Consider the following 21,183-nt stretch of genomic DNA (forward strand, 5'->3'; position numbering starts at 1 on the left):
CAACAAGGCCGGCTAAGGGTGAACGTCTGTCTGGCCGGTGGAGGTTAGTAGACCAGCTGAGAATGGGAAGAGACATAATGTTTGGCCACAGGCATCCACTCTGAGAGGCCCAGTGGTGATCCTGGCTTGCAGGGAATGAACGTCTACCTGGATGTCCTACAAATATAGCAGTAAGTCATTTAACCTATTCTGTCACAGGATTAATCCTTGTGCAAGCATAACAATAATTCTGCCATTCCTTTGGGTGGAATGTGCCATTTTCCTTTACAGGAATTTCAAAAGAAGTTGAAGAACTTTCACGTAGTCCTGTTATAGGGAATACATTATTCTCCATACCTGGAGACGGTTCCGCAAAGATTTACCAGAATTTTGCCAGGAATGGAGGTTTTGAGATATAAAAATAAACTGGAAAGACCGGGACATTTTCCACTGGAGTGTAGGAGGTTGAGGGGTGACCTTATTGAGGTTTATAAAATCATGGGGGGGGGTATAGATAAGGTGAATGACAAGGGTCTTTTCCCTAGGTTGAGGGGAATTCAAAACTAGGGGGCATATTTTTAAGGTGGAAGGAGAAAGACTTGAAAAGGACATTACGGTCAACATTTTTGCACGGAGAGAGGTTGCGTCTGGAAGGAACAGAGGAAGTGGTGGATGCAGGTACAGTTACAACATTTGAAAGACATTTGGATAAGTTCATGAATAAGAAAGGTTTGGAGGGATATGGGCCAAGTTTAGTTTGGGAACATGGTCAGCATGGACTGGTTGGACAGAAGGGTTATTGACATGCTGTGTGTTATAGTAATAATCTTGTATAACATCTTTAAGATACAACTCAATGCACTTTACAAAAGCAATAGCAAATGAAATTTGATGGATCTACATAGGGAAATACAAAGACAGGTAACTAAAAATTGGAGAAGAGGTATATTTCAAGAATGTGTTTTGAAGGAGAAATGACAGCAAGAGAGCTGATGTTGTAAATACATACATGGCCCTAACTCAGGAAATCTGCTGAAGTTGAGGAGGTAGTTATGTGATGGCCAGAACTCCTTCACTGCTGAAGATAATTTAGGATCTATTGTAGCAGAAAGGCTAAGCTAAGATAAACACAAAATTAGTTTGTATTTTTTGTTACAGAAAACACAACGTGTAGTTCAACAAATAGGTGTGATTTTCCATTTGTAATTGTGAACAACTTTGCATTTGATCCAGATTCTAATGTTAATAGTGTTCCACCATTTCCATCTCATCTTGATTGGAATTTATCATGTTAATTATGACCATGAGTCATAATGCAAGATTTCTAATTGACCTGTGGCTAACATTTTGAGGCACACAAAGCAGGAAAGGTGAAATAAGTGATTGCCATAAATCCTTATCTACAAACATATGACCATATGAATTTGGAGAAGGGTAGGCCTATTCAATAAGATCATGGCTGATCTGATTATGGCTACAGTTCTATTTTCCTGTAGAATGCAGAACTCTTTGACTCTGTTGTTAGTCATGAATCTATCTACTTTTGCTTTAAAAAAATTGTTAGTCACACTGCTTTTACTGCTCTGTGGAGAAGAGACTTCCACAGACTCTCAGCCATCAGAGAGAAAAAATCATCCTCACTCCTGTCTTAAATGAGAAATCCCTTGTTTTCAAACAATGTATCCTGTTCTAGTCTTTGCCATAAGGGGAAGCATTCTTTCAGTAGCCATCCTATCAACTCCCTTCCCACATAGCCACAGTGATCCATCTGCAGATGCAATGTTTCACCTATGACGCCACACCATGAGTGAAACACAAGCTGTAGTGTAATGCCTGCATAGATCATTACATAATTTCAAAAAAAAATGTACTTTGATTTTCTGAAAGGCTGAATGGCTTTATGCAATAAAATTTAAAGTGCTGAGGTAAGGTATGAACATGCAGGTTGAAATGGTCATCAGAGGAAGATAACTGGTGGTGAGTTAAACCTGAGGGTCACCACACATCAGGTGAGGAGTGCGGTTGAAAATGCAGGAATTCATGGTGACCTCTGCCAATGTGGGAATTGAACCCATGCTAATAGTGTCACTCTGCATCACAAACCAACCAATAGTCAACTGAGTATAAATGATCTATTAAAATACAAAAACAAATTCAAATGTAAACACACTTTGCACTTTGAATGCTTCTGTCAGGCTTCTCTCAAATGTACTTTCATTTCTTCAGTCAGTTTTTAATTTATTTATCATATATAGCTCACTGCTGTTGGGTGTGAATTAAAAGGCACATTCCAGTTTTAAGTATGATGACACAGTGCTCCATCAAGTGGCAGTGTTGGCCACAAACAGTCAATGCAATATGTCCTTTCTTAAATAAGGAAAGCAAAACTGTACAAGTACTCTTGATGTGGTCATTACTCTGTACATCTATAGCAAAACATGCAATAACTTAATATTCTATTCCTTTTACAATAAATAAACACATTGTATTTGTCTTCATTATCAATAACTAGACCTGCGTTCCAAATTTTCATATGCCAGGACATTCTTTGTGCCTCAGAATTCTGAAATCTCAATCCACTGAAATAATACATTGCTTTTCCATTCTTCCTGCTGAAGTAGTCATGTTTACATTTTACCACATTTTGTTTACTAACTTATCCATACCCTTTTTCAGATTCCTCATGTCTTCCTCACAACTTACTTTTCTGCCCATCTTGTGTCATCAACAAAAAGACCAAACTTGCTTTCAGTTCTTTCATGGCACACCAACATTTGCTATTGTGATACTGAATTTGTTACAGTCTAACAACCTGAACATCATCCATTTGTCCAGCCACCTGTTTCCTGTTATTAAACCAATCCGCTATCCATTCTAATAACTTAACATCGCACCATGACTTATAAAGGAGCGTTAGGAGTTTTTTTAAAAAATTGTTAACATGAATTGTTCATAAGAGACTGGGTTTTTACCTTTTTATTAAGTTGACAGTAAAATTTGTATTACGATTGAATGTACCTAAGATTTTTGGATCATTTTAATAGTGCATGACAATAGTTAATTCTTTGTGTTTTGCTTTTGTGTAAGAATGACCATTACATTAGAGAGATAATGATTTCAGTTGCTGCAGCTCACAACGTAGATTAATTATTTAGCTACTTTTTTTCCAGTCTAATCTCTGTTAGTTTTAAACCAAGTGAAACTGACTTGAAGCTCTGATTTGATTTTTCTCAGTTACCTGTGGCACATTCCATTGACGTACATGACCAGCAGTTGCAGTAATTATGGCCAACCCCAGTGTATCAAAACATGGTTCCTTAAGAGCAAAACAGGTGATTGTTTTTGACTTCAAGAAATAAAGCAAATGGTATCTCTGCTGAGTAGTTTTGAATGGGTCTTTGGTGAGTTTTACTAGAGCTGTGGTTAGTCATCATATACAGGCTTCACACTGGAACATAAGACTGACCTGAAGCTATTCTTTTAATTATCTACAGAGTTCTGGTCTTTGATGTTATTATTTGGAATTATACATTCTGATTCAATCTTCCTTCATTTAGAATGCTAGTGAACATTCGACAACATTTGCTATATAATCCTGACAGTGTGAAGAATTACATTGACAACTAAATTTTGATTGTCACTCAGCTTTGCAGTTTGGAACACCTACATTTACTGGAAACTACATGTATTCATGCACAGGGCCCTGATCTTTGCAGAATGAATATGGCATGCACTACACGTATTTCAGCTAAACAAAATGAGTGATAGCCATTTCATTTCTGATTTAAAATGTAAACGAAGCCTAACAGTTAACTGTCAATCATCTTTAACTGTTACATTTTCTAAGACAAAGCATCTATCAATCAGAGTCTACTAACTAACCAACAATCATATCTTACGTATAAGTGTTAGTTTCCATCTTCGTAGGTATACTTGTCAATTATCTTGATGAGTGCAAGATGAAAAACATTAACAAAATGTGTCTTTTTTCAGTAATACTCAAGCTCTGTACTAGCAACCAATGGTTTTTTTTTGTTGCTAGTGATTGGTCTTTCTACTTATTCCATTGCTAAACAATCTGTAGTTCAACTCAAGTGTATTTAAAATTGAATTAATTAGAACATTATGATATCAGTCATATGTTGTTGATTTAAGTGGCATTTTATCCTAACTTCCTATTATTGTATGCCCCATATACACCCACTATTCCTGACATGTTATTTTCTGTTAGTGAAGACTGACTGACATGAATGTCCTCAGACACTTCTTATAATACTTATATTCAGATGGCAAGTAGATAACTAACAAGATATGTACATTTGTGTTGATATTAACATTTAGTGGCAATTAGTGGCATCTTGATGGTACTTTGTTACATTCCTGAATAGCAATATGCAACTTTCTATTCTTATATTAGCATGTTAGAATTGATCACCTCTACTGTGGAGATTTGCAGAATAAAAACATTAATTTCCCACCAGGAGAGAATAGGACTACAAAAATGGGAAAGTCAAGAATGATTATTATAAAATTTCCTTGGAATATCTGTGTCAATATAAAATATTTACTGAATATAGTTTGTGCCAAATCTTTGTATTCTGATGGTGTACATTACTTGAGATATGTTCAATATTGTAACACTGGTTTATATTCCTTCATTATAACATGCTCAAATGCCCCTCCCAGTGATCTGATTTGTACATTAGTATCCTTTTTGCTCCCCTTTCTTTCCAATTTTAGTCTTCACAATCATCACCACCAAAAATATGCTGACTTATTGAAATGCAAGTATCTTCCAGTTACCTAGTGCGCCTTCTCTGTAGTTACTAGGCAATTTAGCCACATGAATTATCACGTTTATGCCCTCATTTTATGTTCAAACATTTAACTTTCTACTCAAGATTGCTAGATAACATTCAGGGTTTGAAAATGCAACCGATTTTCCAATCTCTAAAATAAGGCACTGGGCTAATTATACCATCAAACAACATGGCTAAGAGTATACCAAATCTGTGTGGTTCAGTCATTAACTAAATACATTTAATGCACTGGCTGATGTGCAACTGTATATCTTTCAAAAGGTAGTCCGTTTGAGGTTTCAATGGCTTTTGTGCAGAACCATATGACCTTGTATGACTGAATTAATTTCATCAGGGAATATTATTGTGTCACTTATCAGTGTCCAATTTTAACAGTGATCTGACAGTTTCATAGAAATGTTTTTACATTTTATTTTCTATTAGATGTTATTGACCTTCAAGAACCAAATGTGACCTGGGTGAAATTTAACGTGAATATGAGTGGGTATTACATCATACATTATGAAGGGGACATCTCGATGGAATTAAGTGGATTATTGCAAAATAACCATTTAGCTCTCAGTGACCAAGACCGAGCTGGCCTCATTAATAATGCATTTGTGCTTGCAAGGTAATCAGTTGTTTTAGCCTATTTGTTTTTGGAATTTATTTATGTTTAGTACATTATAACAAGTATATCTTTGGTGCTGCTTCAAATAAATGTTAATCACCATTGTTACTTTCTTAGTTCAGGTATGCTGAGAAATATATTGGTTATGCTGTACTTTAACTCATGTCTAGAGGGATAGAATTTAAACTTGTGCAGATTATTGCTTAGACCACTTCTGGTGTACAGTGAACAATTCTCATCTTCATTTTATAAAAAGGATATAAAAGGCATTGGAGATGGTGCAAATACTGGTGACATTATTAGTAGTGGCACAATGGTTAGCACTGCTGCCTCACAAAGCCAGAGACCCGGATTCAATTCCTGCCTCAGGTGACTGTGTGGAGTTTGCACATTCTCCCTGTGTCTGCGTGGGTTTCCTCCGGGTACTCCGGTTTCCTCCCACAGTCCAAAAATGTGCAGGTTAGGTGAATTGGCCATTCTAAATTGCCCATAGTGTTAGGGGCAGGGGTAAATGTAGGGGAATGGGTCTGGGTGGGCTGCGCGTCGGTGTGGACTTGTTGGGCCGAAGGGCCTGTTTCCACACTGTAAGTGATCTAATCTAGCTCATGGAGAGGTCATACCTACCAGAGACAAATGTACAAGCAGGGTCTCTTTATTGTGAAAAGTTGAGGGGTGAGGTCTTTAACATTATGGAGGAGTTTTTGAAACTAGACATAGATAAGGTGAGACCAGCACAAAGGGATATTAACAAATCTTTTTTCTAGAATATGGTCAGAATATGGAACTTGTTACCATAAGGAGCAGTCAAAATGAAGACCTGTATTTTAGGGTAAGTTAAGGTAAACACAAGGAAAAGAAGAATATACGAATGATGAGCTTGGATGAGATGAGGTTCCATGGAGCCCCTGCTGTTCTTTAGAGGCAGCTCCTCCTCAATCACAACGTGTTCAAGGATACTACTGTGACATCCTGAAAGACCCCTTGAATACTGCAATCTCCACCCGTGATAGCAACAGTCCATATATTCTTTTTTTATATGAAAGTAGTGAGGTGTTGCTAAAACTGTACTAGCCAGACCACAGCTGGAATATTGACAACAATTTTGGGCTCCTTATCTTAGGAAAGATTAACTGGCAATGGAGATAGACCATGTAAGGTTCTTAGGCTGATACTGGGTACAGAGATACTATCTTAGAAGGAGTGCATGGGCCTGTGAAATTTAGAAGTATGAGAGGCAACATATTGAAATATACAAGATTCTTAGTGCATTTAGCAAGGTACATGCAAAAAGGTATTTGCTCTTGTGGGAGAGTATAAGACTTGAGGGCATAATCTCAGAATAAGGGGTCACACACTTAAAATAGAGATGAGGAGGAATTTCTTCTCTGAGGTTTGTGGATCTGTGGAATTCTTTCCAATAGAGGACTAATGAGGCTACATTAATAAGTATACTAAGCTGAATTAGACAGATTTTTAATCAGAAAGAGAATCAAGGGTTACTGGGAATGAGTATAAGAGTGGAGCTGAGGATCGTCAGATCAGCTGTAATCTCATTGAATAATGAGAGTACTTGATGGGCTGAATGGCCTACTTCTCCTCCTATATCTTATAGCCTTATTGCAGTTTCAGTTTAAGATTCCACTGCACTATTGGAACATCAGATCATTTCTGCTTTTGTCGAATTAAAGCTGAAACAATACCCATTAGAGGCTGCACTAATTTTGGGTTAGCAGGTGTACGAGCAATGCAGTTGACCACTGTGCCCACACTGGGAAGGATGGTGCACAAAGCCATGGGCAGAGATGGGGTTAAACCCCTTCATACTCTTTGACAGTATCCGCAGATTTGCCAGAACACCAAGGCTTTCTGAGTGTTTATCCCTTACCTTTTTTTTGTATGGGACTCTATCAAAGTTCTCAAAAGGTGGAATTAAGCTGAAGGAGCAGAGATATTTGGTGTATTCAGACCACTGTGGAGATCGTCTAGTGAACAATCTCCTCATGTTTGTTTTCTTAGTGTTAAGCACTTCAGATTGAGCTTCAGGCTAAGCAGAAACATGAGATTTACACTTAAATTTCTTTGCACTCTGCTTTCACTGCTGGTCACCTCCTGTAATATTCTTGTATCTTGGGTTCTAAGGGGAATTCAGATTCCCAAAGATTTAAAACATTTAGCGGTCAAGTAGCAACCAACTGGATCATCATTTTTATTTATAAATGCAAAGGCTTATTCCTGTAAAGAACATTGTTTTAAAAATAGGATCATGGGGTTCATAGCTTTTTACATTGAAACCCATATTAAAACAAGAATGTTATTCTAAACCCTTCTAAGCCACTGATTAGGTCTCAGTTAAGTAATAGTGTCCAATTCCAGGCATACCATTTTAGAAAGGGTGGCCTTTGAGAAGATGTAAAAGATATTTGCTAGAATTAAACCAATGTTGAGGGAAATGATCTTGAAGAGGCTAGAGAAATTGGAATAAGACCAGAGGAAGTTAAGAGGGATTTAGTCGAGGTCTTCAAAATAGAGGTTTTCATAGAGAAACAGTTTCTACTTGTGAATGTGTCAGAACCAAATAACACAGAAATAAGATAACTAACAAAAAGTTAGAAGGTGAGAAGCAGATGACCAACTAGTATTGTCATTTGACTAATAATTTAGAGCCCCAGCTAATATTCTGTGGACCTAGGTTTGAATCCCACCATGGCAGATGATGGAATTTGAATTCAATTAAAATGTGGATTTAAGAGTCTGAGGAAACTATTACTGATTGTCAAGAAAAACTCATCTGGTTCATTAATGTCCTTTAGGGAAGGAAACTGCCATTCTTACTATCTCTGGCTTAACATGAATTTAGAATCAGAGCAACGTGGTTGACTTTCAATTGTCCTCTCGATAGTTAGGGATGGGAAATAAATGCTGGTCCAGCCAGTGATGCCCACATCCCATGAATGAATTTAAAACAAAAGGATTGGTTTTGTTATAATTTGGAACTTGCTGTCCAGAAGATTAATTTACACAGATTCAGAAGTAACTTTCAAAATGAAATTGCACGTAAACTTGAAAAAGACAGCTTTGCAAGGCTGTGATAGAACAGGAAATAAGATTACTTGTATAGTTCTTCTGAAGAACCAACACAGGCAGAATGGACAGAATGGTCTCTCTCTCTGTTCTAATTCCAAAAACGCTATAATGCCTGTGAATCATGCTTTACATGCCACATTGGAATCCAAGCATGTAGTTTTCAGTGGCAGAGTGGTGTGACGTACTTTGTTTTCTCTTACTGCCTGTAGTACGGGGAAAGTCTCAATGCAACAGGCATTGTCCATGACCAAGTATATGAAAAACGAAAGCAGTAATGCACCAATAGCTGAAGCATTGTTTCAACTCCACAATATCTACTGGCTTGTACAAAAGAGGGGAATGCTGCAACTCACTGACCGGATGGAGGTAATTGTTTTTTATCCATAGTGTCTCATATGTTTATCTGGAGCAGTATTGTGAAACTATTGTATTCCACCTATCACAAACTGTACCTTCATAAACTATAATGAAAGGCAGTAAGTCATTATAATAAGATAATGGGAAGCATCGAAATGTAAATAACTTCGTTATCTCAATTTTGTCACTTTGTGTAATGCTGTTTTTGCTTTCTTGCTTGGTTGTTTTAGAGCAGCAAGTTCGGTATAGCCAGTATTTTGTCTTAGTCCCTCTCTGCCAAAATTCCTTCCTTCGTATTAAATTTACCTGTTTACATTTTTCAATGTTTGAGGGGTTTTATATTTATCTCATAGTGTCATAGAGATGTACAGCATGGAAACAGACCCTTCAGTCCAACCCATCCATGCTGACTAAATATCCCAACCCAATCTAGTCCCACCTGCCAGCACCTGGCCCATATCCCTCCAAACCCTTCCTATTCATATACCCATCTAAATGCCTTTTAAATGTTGCAATTGTACCAGCCTCCACCACTTCCTTTGGCAGCTCATTCCATACACATAGCACCCTCTGTGTGAAAAAGTTGCCCCTTAGGTCTCTTTTATATCTTTCCTCTCTCACCCTAAACCTTTGACCTCTAGTTCTGGACTTCCCAACTCCAGGGAAAAGACTTTGTTTATTTATCCTATCCATGCTCCTCATAATTTTGTGAACTTCTATAAGGTCACCCCTCAGCTTCCAAAGCTCCAGGGAAAACAGCCCCAGCCTGTTCAGCCTCTCCCTTTAGCTGAAATCCTCCAACCCTGGCAACATCCATGTAAATCTTTTCTGAACTCTTTCAGGTTTTGCAACATCTTTCCGATAGGCAGGAGACCAGAATTGCACGCAGTATTCCAACAGTGGCCTCACCAATGTCCTGTACAGCCGCAACATGACCTCCTAATTCCTGTACTCAATACTCTGACCAATGAAGGAAAGCATATCAAATGCCTTCTTCACTATCCTAGCTGCCTGCAACTCTACTTTCAAGGTGCTATGAACCTGCACTCCAAGGTCTCTTTGTTCAGCAACACTCCCTAGGACCTTACCATTAAGTGTCCTGCTAAGATTTGCTTTTCCAAAATGCAGCACCTCGCATTTATCTGAATTAACTCCATCTGCCACTTCTCAGCCCATTGGCCCATCTGATCAAGATCCTGTTGTAATCTGAGGTAACCTTCTTCGCTGTCGCTACATCTCCAATTTTGGTGTCATCTGCAAACATACTAGCTATACCTCTTGTGCACACACTCAAATCATTTATATAAATGATGAAAAGTAGTGGACCCAGCACCGATCCTTGTGGCACTCTACTGGTCACAAGCCTCCAGTCTGAAAAACAACCCTCCATCACCATCCTCTGTCTTCTACCTTTGAGCCAGTTCTGTATCCAAATAGTGAGTTCTCCCTATATTCCATGAGATCTAACCTTGCTAATCAGTGCCCCACAGGGAACCTTGTCGAATGCCTTAGTGAAGTCCATATAAATCACATCCACTGCTCTGCCCTCATCAATCCTCTTTGTTACTTCTTCAAAAAATTCAATCAAATTTGTGAGACATGATTTCCCATGTATAAAGGCATGTTGGCTATCCCTAATCAGTCCTTGCCATTCCAAATACATGTACATCCTGTCCCTCAGGATTCCCTCCAACAACTTGTCCACCACTAACATCAGGCTCATTGGTCTATAGCTCCCTGGCTTGTCCTTACCACCTTTCTTAAACAGTGGCACTACGTTAGCCAACTTCCAGTCTTCCGGCGCCTCACCTGTGACTATCAATGATACAAATATCTCAATAAGCGACCCAGCAATCACTTCCCTAGTTTCTCGCAGAGTTCTAGGGTACACTTGATCAGGTCCAGGGGATTTATCCACATTTGTATGTTTCAAGACACCCAGCACTTCCTCCTTTGTAATATGGACATTTTTCAAGTTGTCACCATCTATTTCCCTATATTCTATATCTTCCATGTCCTTTTCCACAGTAAATACTGATGCAAAATAGTAATTTAGTATCTCCCCCACCTCCTGCGGCTCCACACAAAGGATCTTTGAGAGCTCCCATTCTCTCCCTAGTTACCCTTTTGTCCTTAATGTATGTGTAAAAAGCCTTTGGACTCTCCATAACTCTATTTGCCAAAGCTATCTCATGTCCCCTTTTTGCCCTCCTGATTTCCCTCTTGAGTATACTCCTACTGCCTTTATCTGATCAGTAAGTTGGAAGAAGGAAGAGCAGAAAGTACTGAAGGTTTTGATTTATTCAAGAAATTGGAATTGTTGTGGGAATTGACCATATCCTGGAACACCACTGCCAAACTATATGTAAATATTTTGCAGAAATATATTTTTGATATTTTTGGTGACCTGATTGATCATCAGACCTGGAGTAATGATGGATCATTGTCTGAAAGGCAACTTCGTGCTATCCTTCTCACTGTAGCATGTGACTACAACTATGGCAACTGTGCCCAGAATGCAAGTGAACTGTTTAACACGTGGGAGAATACCAAAAACCTGAGTGTGTAAGTAGTGGAGTTAACATTATTTTCTTGCTGTTTTTAGCTATTTGAGTGTCAAAATGCCTAGAGATTCAATTATAATCTCAAATGATGTTGTGGTTCTGTTCGCCGAGCTGGAAGTTTTTGCTGCAAACGTTTCGTTCCCTGGCTAGGGAACATCATCAGTGCTATTGGAACCTCCTGTGAAGCGCTGCTTTGATGTTTCTTCTGGTATTTATAGTGGTTTGTTCTTGCCGCTTCCGGGTGTCAGTTTCAGCTGTGGTAGTTTGTATGTGGGGTCCAGGTCGATGTGTCTGTTGATGGATGTTCTTGCCGCTTCCGGGTGTCAGTTTCAGCTGTAGTGGTTTGTATATGGGGTCCAGGTCGATGTGTCTGTTAATGGAGTTTGTGGATGAATGCCATGCCTCTAGGAATTCCCTGGCTGTTCTCTCTCTGGCTTGTCCTATGATGGTAGTGTTTTCCCAGTCAAATTCATGTTCCTGGTTGTCTGAGTGTATGGCTACTAGGGATAGCTGGTCGTGTCGTTTTGTGGCTAGCTGATGTTCATGGATGCGGATTGTTAGCTGTCTTCCTGTTTGTCCTATATAGTGTTTTGTGCAGTCAGACTACTACTGGTCCTAAGCCAGACTACTGCGACCCTTAGGACTCATAACAGCACACAAGCCAACTTCCACACTCAGACAACAACTCACTAGAACAAAGGACCCAATAGCCAGCACGAGCCAAACTAACGTAGTTTACAAAATACCATGCAAGGACTGCACAAAACACTATATAGGACAAACAGGAAGACAGCTAACAATCCGCATCCATGAACATCAGCTAGCCACAAAACGACACGACCAGCTATCCCTAGTAGCCATACACTCAGACAACCAGGAACATGAATTTGACTGGGAAAACACTACCATCATAGGACAAGCCAGAGAGAGAACAGCCAGGGAATTCCTAGAGGCATGGCATTCATCCACAAACTCCATTAACAGACACATCGACCTGGACCCCATATACAAACTACTACAGCTGAAACTGACACCCGGAAGCGGCAAGAACAAACCACTATAAATACCGGAAGAAACATCAAAGCAGCGCTTCACAGGAGGTTCCAATAGCACTGATGATGTTCCCTAGCCAGGGAACGAAACGTTTGCAGCAAAAACTTCCAGCTCGGCGAACAGAACCACAACAACGGACACCCGAGCTACAAATCTTCAACCAGACTTTAATCTCAAATGATTTTTAAATAATATTTTGTTTGGCGCTTGCAATGTACCTATGCTATCGGAACGATGTGGTGAAGCATGAGAGGGTTCAGAAAAGATTTACAAGGATATTGCCAGGGTTGGAGGGTTTGAGCATTAAGCAGAGGCTGGATAGGCTGGGGCTGTTTTCCCTGGAGCATCAGGGACTGAGCTTTGACCTTATAGAGGTTTAATAAAATCATGAGGGGCATGGATAAGGAAATAGCCAAGGTCTTTTTCTCAGGGTAGGAGAGAGCAAAACTAGACGGGACCAGTTTAAGGTGAGGGGAGAAAGATTTAAAAGAAACTTAAGCAACTAATTTTTCACGTCGAAGGTGCTGCATGTATGGAACAAGCTGCCAGAGAAAGTGGTGGAGACTAGTACAATTACAACATCTAAAAGACATCTGGATTGGTATATGCATAGGAGGGGTTCAGAGGGATATGGGCCAAATGCTGGCAAATGGGACTAGATCAATTTAGGATATCTGGTCGACATGACTGAAGGATCTGTTTCTGTCCTGTGTAACTCTATTCAATGTGCCTCACAAGTATTATTTATTCATACTGGAAAAAAAAGCTCCCAAGGAGTCACATCACCAGAGTGCATGTCAGTCAACTCTACTTCAAAATACAATCCAAAATGAAAGAGATAACGGACAAAACTCGCATTAATCTAGTATCTTGCACAACTTCAGGGCATCACAAAATGCTTTGTCACCAATAGAAAGGAATTTCTGAAAAGTAGCCATTGTAATAGTGTATAAAAAGGTGCAGAGGGAATTTGCAGCTTCTAATAATTCCTGATGCTCTGTAGCGATGAGTTTATGAAGTGCAGAGTCCTATGCTTCCACTGTCACACCTTTCTTTGGTCAGTTGCCTGTATTAAGTCACTTGCCATTAGTTTGGGGTTTAGTCACAAAGGAGCTGCTTAAGCCACATTAAACAGGCCAGTTTAAATTTTTCATTAAATACTGAAGCTCCAGTGGTCGCTAGAGCTGTCATCACTGCTGCAAAACCTTTTTGTTACCTTACTGATTTTAAATTTTGGGAAGAGGCCAATTCAGTGGGATTGAACTGAGCATAATAAGACTCATGATAAGGTATCCTAACTCTGCTTTCAGTTGAGAGCGCACATCCGGTCTTTTAACTGGTCATCCCAGATACAAATGTGATGCTGGGAATTTAATACAAAAAAATTTTTAGATTCATCTGTTGTCAGTGCAGGATTCTTAAACATCCTCATTACATGCAGAACTGAACTCTGAGTTTTATGCCCTCACAAAGTGTGTCCCTGTTACAATGCACTGCAACACATTTATTATACATAATGGGGGCTGTATTTGAAGTTCATAATTTAACTGTTTTGATTTGTTAAAAGCCTTATGACTTGTAGATAAAGGCCTTTAAATTGTCTAGCTTCCATTGAATTTTTTTTTGGGCCTGAAAATGTAATTTCACTGATTAGACCACTGCACCAAGTTTACTGCTTTGGAACCATTTTCCATTTTTACCCATCATCCTGTTCAGTGATCTGGGAGCTAGAAGATGGTCTCCATAACATGCTTCTGAAGAATACAAAAAATGTCTCACAACTATACGAATCTTTTTGTTATTAAAATTGTTGTCATATATTATATAATTAGGAACCTATTTAAATAGGATTGTCTTCCGAGAGATGGCTGCTTTGGAATTAACAAGGCTTATTTTAAATTAAGGTTAATCAATAGTAGCCTAATGGAAACTTAAGAAAATAAATCTCCTTTTAACCTTTTAACACAATTGAAAACTCCACACCAATGTTTATGCTCCACAGGATTACAGTTTTTACGGGAACCAAACCAGTATTAATTACAGGTTCTCATGCGTTCTCTTCTCCCTGTTTCAGAGAATCATGTCATCTGGTGCCTGGTCATCTAGTTACCAGAGAAGTCCCTAACCTATTACCACCAGTAAAACTCACTTTAATGATTCTTTCTCCCGTTGGCTATGTCAAGATGAATTGGAATTCCTTTGATTGCTATGAGATGCATCTCTTTGACCAAATAATCTTTCATTCTGTAATTTGCTTCGTAGTCCACAGAAATGTCACATTCTTTTGCTGATCACACTAGCTGCAATTCTTTATTTCCTTATGAGTCCCTTCTCTTTCCTTCTCCCTCCATTTGTCTCTATGTCTCTCTCTCTCTCCCCCAACCCTTGCCGACTTTTCCCCCCCCTCTCTCTCTTTATCTCTTTCTGTCTGTCTTTCGGTCTCCCTCTCTCTATCTCCGTTTTTTTTTCTCTCTCTCTCTACTTATATGTCTGTTCAAAGTCTCAGGGACAGAAAGTCATCCCATCATCAGCCACAGTTAAGTGCTGAAAAACCTCACCAGGCTTGGAAGCATCTGTGGAGAGAGAAGTAGAGTTAATGTTTGAGTGTGTTTGACTCTTTTTCAGAACAATGAATAAGAGCTATGAAAGACTCAAAATGTTAATTTGTTCTGTCCCATAAGTGATCACCTGACTCTTCCCATATTTCCACTTGCATTAAATTAAAACAATGCTTCAATTCACTAATCATTTTTAAAATTTGGCAGCTTGTTGACTGATATTTAAACCTGGCTGACAATAGGTTTTCTCATAAGAAATTTGGTGTTGTCACAAGTGCATTTTGAATACAGAACATTCACTTCAAACATTTCATTATGAAGTTTTGATTGAAAATCCTGTTTTACTGTGTCCTGTGTCTGAATGACCTCCCTTCAGTTATAACCGTGTATTGTGAGGTTTGAAGGTGGTAGCAGCATTCTGCCCGATCAGTCGAGTATCCAGACAGACTTAAAAAGCTTGTTAAATCCTTATGACTGTTTTATGATTATAACTAGAGCTGGCCTGAGTATTGGGTTCGTGCATTGCCTCAGAGAGCATGGCAATTATTGTTGTAGTTGCATTGTTCCTTTCATTTAAGGATTAAGATTAAATATGTGGACTCTGAGTTATGCAATAGGAATATTATAAGAGAAAAATTAGAATAGTTACAGCACAAATGAAGGCATTCTGTCTATTATGCCTGAGCCAGACCGTCTGAAATATGTGATATTCTCCAATTCCATCCAAACATCACTGTAGGTGTACCTATTCCCATGGGGTTCAGCTGTCCTCCTACTCATTAAGAATGCTGGAACACCTTCTTCATCCACATGCAAGTTACTGACAGTCTGAATCGTTTCCTTAATAATCCTGTTGCTCATAATGTACTGATAGAATAACTTTGGATTTTCCGGGCTGTTACTGAAAAACATCCACGAAGACAAGTATCCCGTATCCAAGTCGCCCTTCATTTACATGTGCATAATATATGGCATTGTTCCAGCTAGCACAAAACCGGCTCCTAGAGTGAGCAGAACCTCCGACACCCTTTTTATATCTGTCAGCCAGGGCTCCTTGATTGGGCTAGGTTAACACTACCAATCCGGGAACTCATATTCTATGAGATCCACCTGACTGACCTCATAACAATCACTACAATCAACAGCTGACTTTTTTTGTTTTCTTAATTTCCAACATTAAAAGATAAAAGTTCATAACTTAAATTTTGAGAGATTGCAGAACTCTGAGATGAAGAGGCATCTGGGTGCCCATTTGCTACTAGGTGTTGTGTTTCTAGTGACTTCTCTCATCTTTATCTCTGTCTGAAATAATGAGCATTTTGTACCATGAAGGAATAGCCAACATTTGTGGCATATCCTTAACTTGAATTATTTGCCTTGCTTTCCATCTGTCCCAATGGAGTGTCGAACTTCTTCATTATCTGCTGTGCGATAATCCTTCATCCACTCCAACTCTTTTTTAAAAGTTCAGGAACTGAGCAACTAAAGAAACTCATGCACCTCGGGTTTGCCAGAGTATTTGGTGTTTTGAAGACTCTTTCAACTTTTGGAAAATCCAATCCAATATGACATGGGGTAAATTTAAAATACCAACACAGAAAAGATTTATCCCATGCAGCAATCTGTAAAAATTCAAGTGACCAAGAACTATGTAAAGTAAAAATTAACAACTTTATTTCTTAAAGTATAATAGACAGTAATTAACTAACCACTATTTACAATTTCTTTCTCTAACCTGCCTTTTACCTTCCCTTTTATAATACTAGTCTGATAAAACTCCCAATGAAGACTTACAAAACAACACCTCTTATTTCAAAACCAAGCAGCTTTAGGTTCTAGTCTTTGGATCTTCCTGTGTCTTCTTTTCTCCTTGTTAGGAATTTCTGCGTGAGAAATTACTGATCGCAAAGGTACTTTTAAGAGGTTTTTTTCAAGCAGTCTGTTACATGCTAGGAATTGGCAGTTCTCACCTCAACTGGTCAATTTTCCCTGGTCTTATACCTTTTAGCATTGGATTGTGTCATTGGCTTTTAAGATTGTCAGTATACTCAATTCAAACTTGATTTGAAGTTGTTTTTTTCGGGGTATAATTTAAACTGATTGGCTGAATTTGAATTTGTTTTTGTCTCCAGGCAATGAGGTAATCAAGTTGTTCAACCAAGTGTTACGTACATTGTTGCCTTATTGAGAACACTTGGTGCTGTGTCTGGTAGTTCTGCTGTTTTTAACTCTCTTAAACTACACCCACATCTTCATAACAAATGCAATTTCACTACAATATCAGTTTGGAGAGTTATAGTAAATAGCCTAGAGCCATTGGAAATCATGGAACAATGTTCATTTTGAGCTGCATGTATTTCAGGCACTGAATATCCATTCAGGCCAAACCCCTGTAACTGAAGATGGAAGAAAAAAAATACATTGTACGTGGATTGTTTAAATTCACATTCAGGGTGCATTCAACTATTTAAAAGCAAAATTATGCAAATGGTGGGAATCTGAAATAGAAACAATGTATTGTAGAAACTCAGCATGTTTGGCAGCATCTATGGAGAGAGAACAAAGTTAATGTTGAGTCAAATATAATTAATCTTCAAAACTTATTTCTTAAGAAGTCAGATCAGATTTAAAATGTTAACTGTTTCTCCACAGATGCTGCCAAACCAGCTGAGTTTCTCCAGTAATTTGCATTAAAATATGTTGTGTTTAAACACTATCTGCTTCATCTGTTTTGGTCGATACTTTTATTGTAATTGCATTCACTGAGATAGTACTCAGCATATGTTATGTACAGACGGTGCAAAATAAATAATCACTAACAGATTTACTTACAGATTTTATTACCTTCAAACCATGCCTCTAAATCTGTTGTTCAGTTCTAGTTTTATTCCATGTTTATTCTTAATCCATTCCTATATCCTTATTCCTTTCCTAAAGTGAATGCCCATATGTAGATATATCATTTTAACTTCCTTATTGCAGCTTACCATCTGATCTCACAAGGACAATCTATACTGTTGGAGCACGTGATGACAAGGGCTGGACCTTCATACGTCAGATGTATAATACTTCGCAGGTGGAGGCAGAGAAAAGGAAAATGCTACAAGCCCTGGCAAAAAGCAGCAATCCTCAACAGCTAATTGGGTCTGTACATACCTATTCAAAATCTACGAAGCAATTGTAAATACATCGCCACAGAAACAGCATTTACATATGATTTTCTCCCCCTGTCCCTTTCTGCAATGTTCCTTTTCTAATTACATTACAAATTAAATCTTTTTGTTCCTTTCGACATGTAGTTGTTCATAATGTTTGAAATGTGATTTTTACTTGTTTTGTCAGTTTGTCTGCACACTCAAAAAATATGCCTGAGCTCCAGCATTTCTAGCATTTTCTGTTTTAAGCAATATTGTACAGAATTATGTCCACAGAAACTAGTAGTATAAACATAAGTAATATTTAACATAACCACTATGTTGTGAATCATAACTGCCATTTACTGTTAACGTAAAATATCAAAAAGTGGATTGAAAGGGCAGAACAATACATTGGGATTGGAATGAACTGAGGAAAGCTTGTATGACTCAGTCTATTGATTATGTAACTAACAGTCTCTAAGAGGGAGCTGGTTAGTCCTCTTTAGTCTGTCTGCAGTTAGTTATGAGTTGGCTTAGTATTTCCCTGGAGATACCAATGTATCTTTATCTAATGTTAATATAGTTAATTAGTCTTAAGCTGATGTTACTTCTTATCTTACCATCATGGAATAAATTACTACTTGTTATTCAAGTATGAACCTCTTCTGCCAGAGACTTAATAGTAACTAAGCCTTCACCAGGTAATACCAGTCAGCTCTGTAGAATGGTATTAAAAGAAGGCTAAGTGGTAGGCTGTCCAGGCAAGAACAAACCTAACCAAATTAACCTTAACTGCAGACATCTCTCACAATGGCACCCTCAAAAATGGCCAGCAAATCTGATCAGCAGCCAGAAAAGACACTACCTAATGAGACTACATGGACATTCACAGGAAATGTTGTGAACACTGGAGACAGGAAGATTCAGGCTTTTTGAAGGGGGAATGTTCAGGCATGCTAGGGACAGGAGGTAGGAGTTCCAGATTTGCAAACCAGACAGGAAGACACAGAATGGGATATGATCAGTTTTGAGCAGTGGTATAAGGGAAATGTGAGAGATACAGAGAGGATATAAAGGACGTGAGCTCTTTTCACATCTTTTTCACCAATCTCACTTATTCACCAAATTAATGAAGAAGTACTCTTCTCATTGCTGGACTGTTTTTCACTTCCTAACATATTTTATCCATAAGATTGTGCAAGCCTTACCCATCTCTCTGTATCATGGGGATCAGCTCAAGAGTGGATGAGAAGTCAGTGAGTTACTCACCTGTTATATTTTGTTTGTCCACCCTGCTGAAACCACTTGACTGGGGGCTGTAAAATCTAACCCTTGGCTGCTTCTTTTAAAATAAAATCACAATTAATGAATCATGCCCTCAGATTTCTGAAACAAAATGTTTGTGATAAGATCCTCAAACTGTTTTACCTTTGGAATGGAAATATTTTTGGAAAGACGTTTCCTGTAGTATTATAAAAAGAAATTATAACTGTTGAAGTAAGAGGAAGTGTTTAGGATTTCTCTACAATTTTCACAGAGAAATCTCCTCCTGCATTGTTGAAATTAAGTAATAATGTCCATAATCACCTAAATTATATCCAGATTACTGGTTTTATTTGAATTTCTGAATCTTTCTTTGATTTAAAAAAACACTATAACTCCAGATCATTCTTCTGATCTCTTTCTGAGTATTAGGTATTGGTTTGCTGATTCTAAGTACGATATTAATGCTTCACTTCCCAGGTTAATGCAAGAAAGCCTGCAACATGAAACAATAAGGGCACAGGAACTGCCTTCCATTCTTGCTACTGCTAGCAAAACCTTGGTCGGATATCTCTTTGCTTGGGATTTTGTGAAGGAAAATTGGGATAATATAGTTAAGAAGTAGGTCCTGATGACTTTTTTTCCATCTTATTTGGTATGCATATTAGGAGCTTCTTACAATGAAACCTTACTAAAATTGAATTATATTTATAATTATCGTACCAACTGATCCTTTTATGAACATTTTCATGCTACTTTATAAGCTTCATGATATATGTAAAAATTTGTCAGTTTTACATAAGCTTATAACTAGCTCTTGGCTTTCGATGTATTGTACTTTTACACAAATACTTTTTTGTTGGTCTTATCAACCTGAGTTTCCACTTGTAAGATTCTGTGCAGCTGTCTCCTCAAGTCCCTCTACTCTTCCACAACAGCCATTGCTTCTATTCACAGGTAATACCTGTTAACTCCTCAAACAGTTCTGAGCTTTGTTGAGTAAGATAGCACCTATTCAGTTCTATGCTAGTTATTTCTAACTGGTTTCTCAATCTAGATATGAAATTATTTTATCCTTAGACCATTTCTCTTTAAGGTAACCTATGACCACAATTAAGCTAACTGGTGGTAAATATCAGAACGCAAGATGTTAAAATATCTTACAATAAGTGCCTTCCAGTAAGATGTTGTATAATTACAAGTTACTTTCATAGACTTTGCTCAAGCAAAGGGGAGATCAATATATTACTGAGAAAGGATCTTAGATTGAAGATGTAGAATCAGCTTGGGTGGAGCTAAGAAACAGCAAGGGACAGAAAATATGGGTGGGGTTTGTTTGTAGGCCACTAAACAATGATAATGTTGGGCATGGTATAAATTTGGAAATTTGAGATCCGTGCAATGTGGTGATACTGTAAAAATGAGTGACGAATACTTACACAGACCGAGTTAACCAAATGAACACTCATGCTGTACAGCATGAATTCCTGGATCGTGTACCAGATTGGTTTCTGAGGAAGGGTATTAATGAACCAACTAGGAATTGGACTGTTTTGAATTTAGCTTTGTGTAATGAGAAATGGATCATAATAACCTTGCTGGAATCTTTTAGAATTAGTGAATATTAATATTATACAATTGTACATTAAGTTTGAATCTGACATAATCCATTCTGAAATTAAGTTAGTGAATCTGAAGAAGAGAGGTATAAAGGAATGAGGGATATGTTGGCTATGATTATTTGAAAAGGAATTTGCT

General features: G+C 38.1%; 1 protein-coding gene across 1 annotated transcript in view; it reads left to right on the plus strand.

Annotated features, from left to right (window-relative positions):
- The window catches only part of LOC132823281 (leucyl-cystinyl aminopeptidase-like), a 116,258-nt gene that overhangs the window by 90,079 nt on the left and 4,996 nt on the right, over positions 1–21,183 (plus strand). The window contains exons 11-16 of the mRNA XM_060836941.1: positions 3,214–3,311; positions 5,223–5,409; positions 8,703–8,859; positions 11,231–11,415; positions 18,008–18,169; positions 19,906–20,046. Of these exons, the coding sequence (XP_060692924.1) occupies positions 3,214–3,311; positions 5,223–5,409; positions 8,703–8,859; positions 11,231–11,415; positions 18,008–18,169; positions 19,906–20,046 (930 nt within the window). The remainder of the gene's footprint in view (positions 1–3,213; positions 3,312–5,222; positions 5,410–8,702; positions 8,860–11,230; positions 11,416–18,007; positions 18,170–19,905; positions 20,047–21,183) is intronic.

This window comes from Hemiscyllium ocellatum, chromosome 2 (assembly GCF_020745735.1).
Source record: "Hemiscyllium ocellatum isolate sHemOce1 chromosome 2, sHemOce1.pat.X.cur, whole genome shotgun sequence".
NCBI lineage: Eukaryota > Metazoa > Chordata > Chondrichthyes > Orectolobiformes > Hemiscylliidae > Hemiscyllium > Hemiscyllium ocellatum.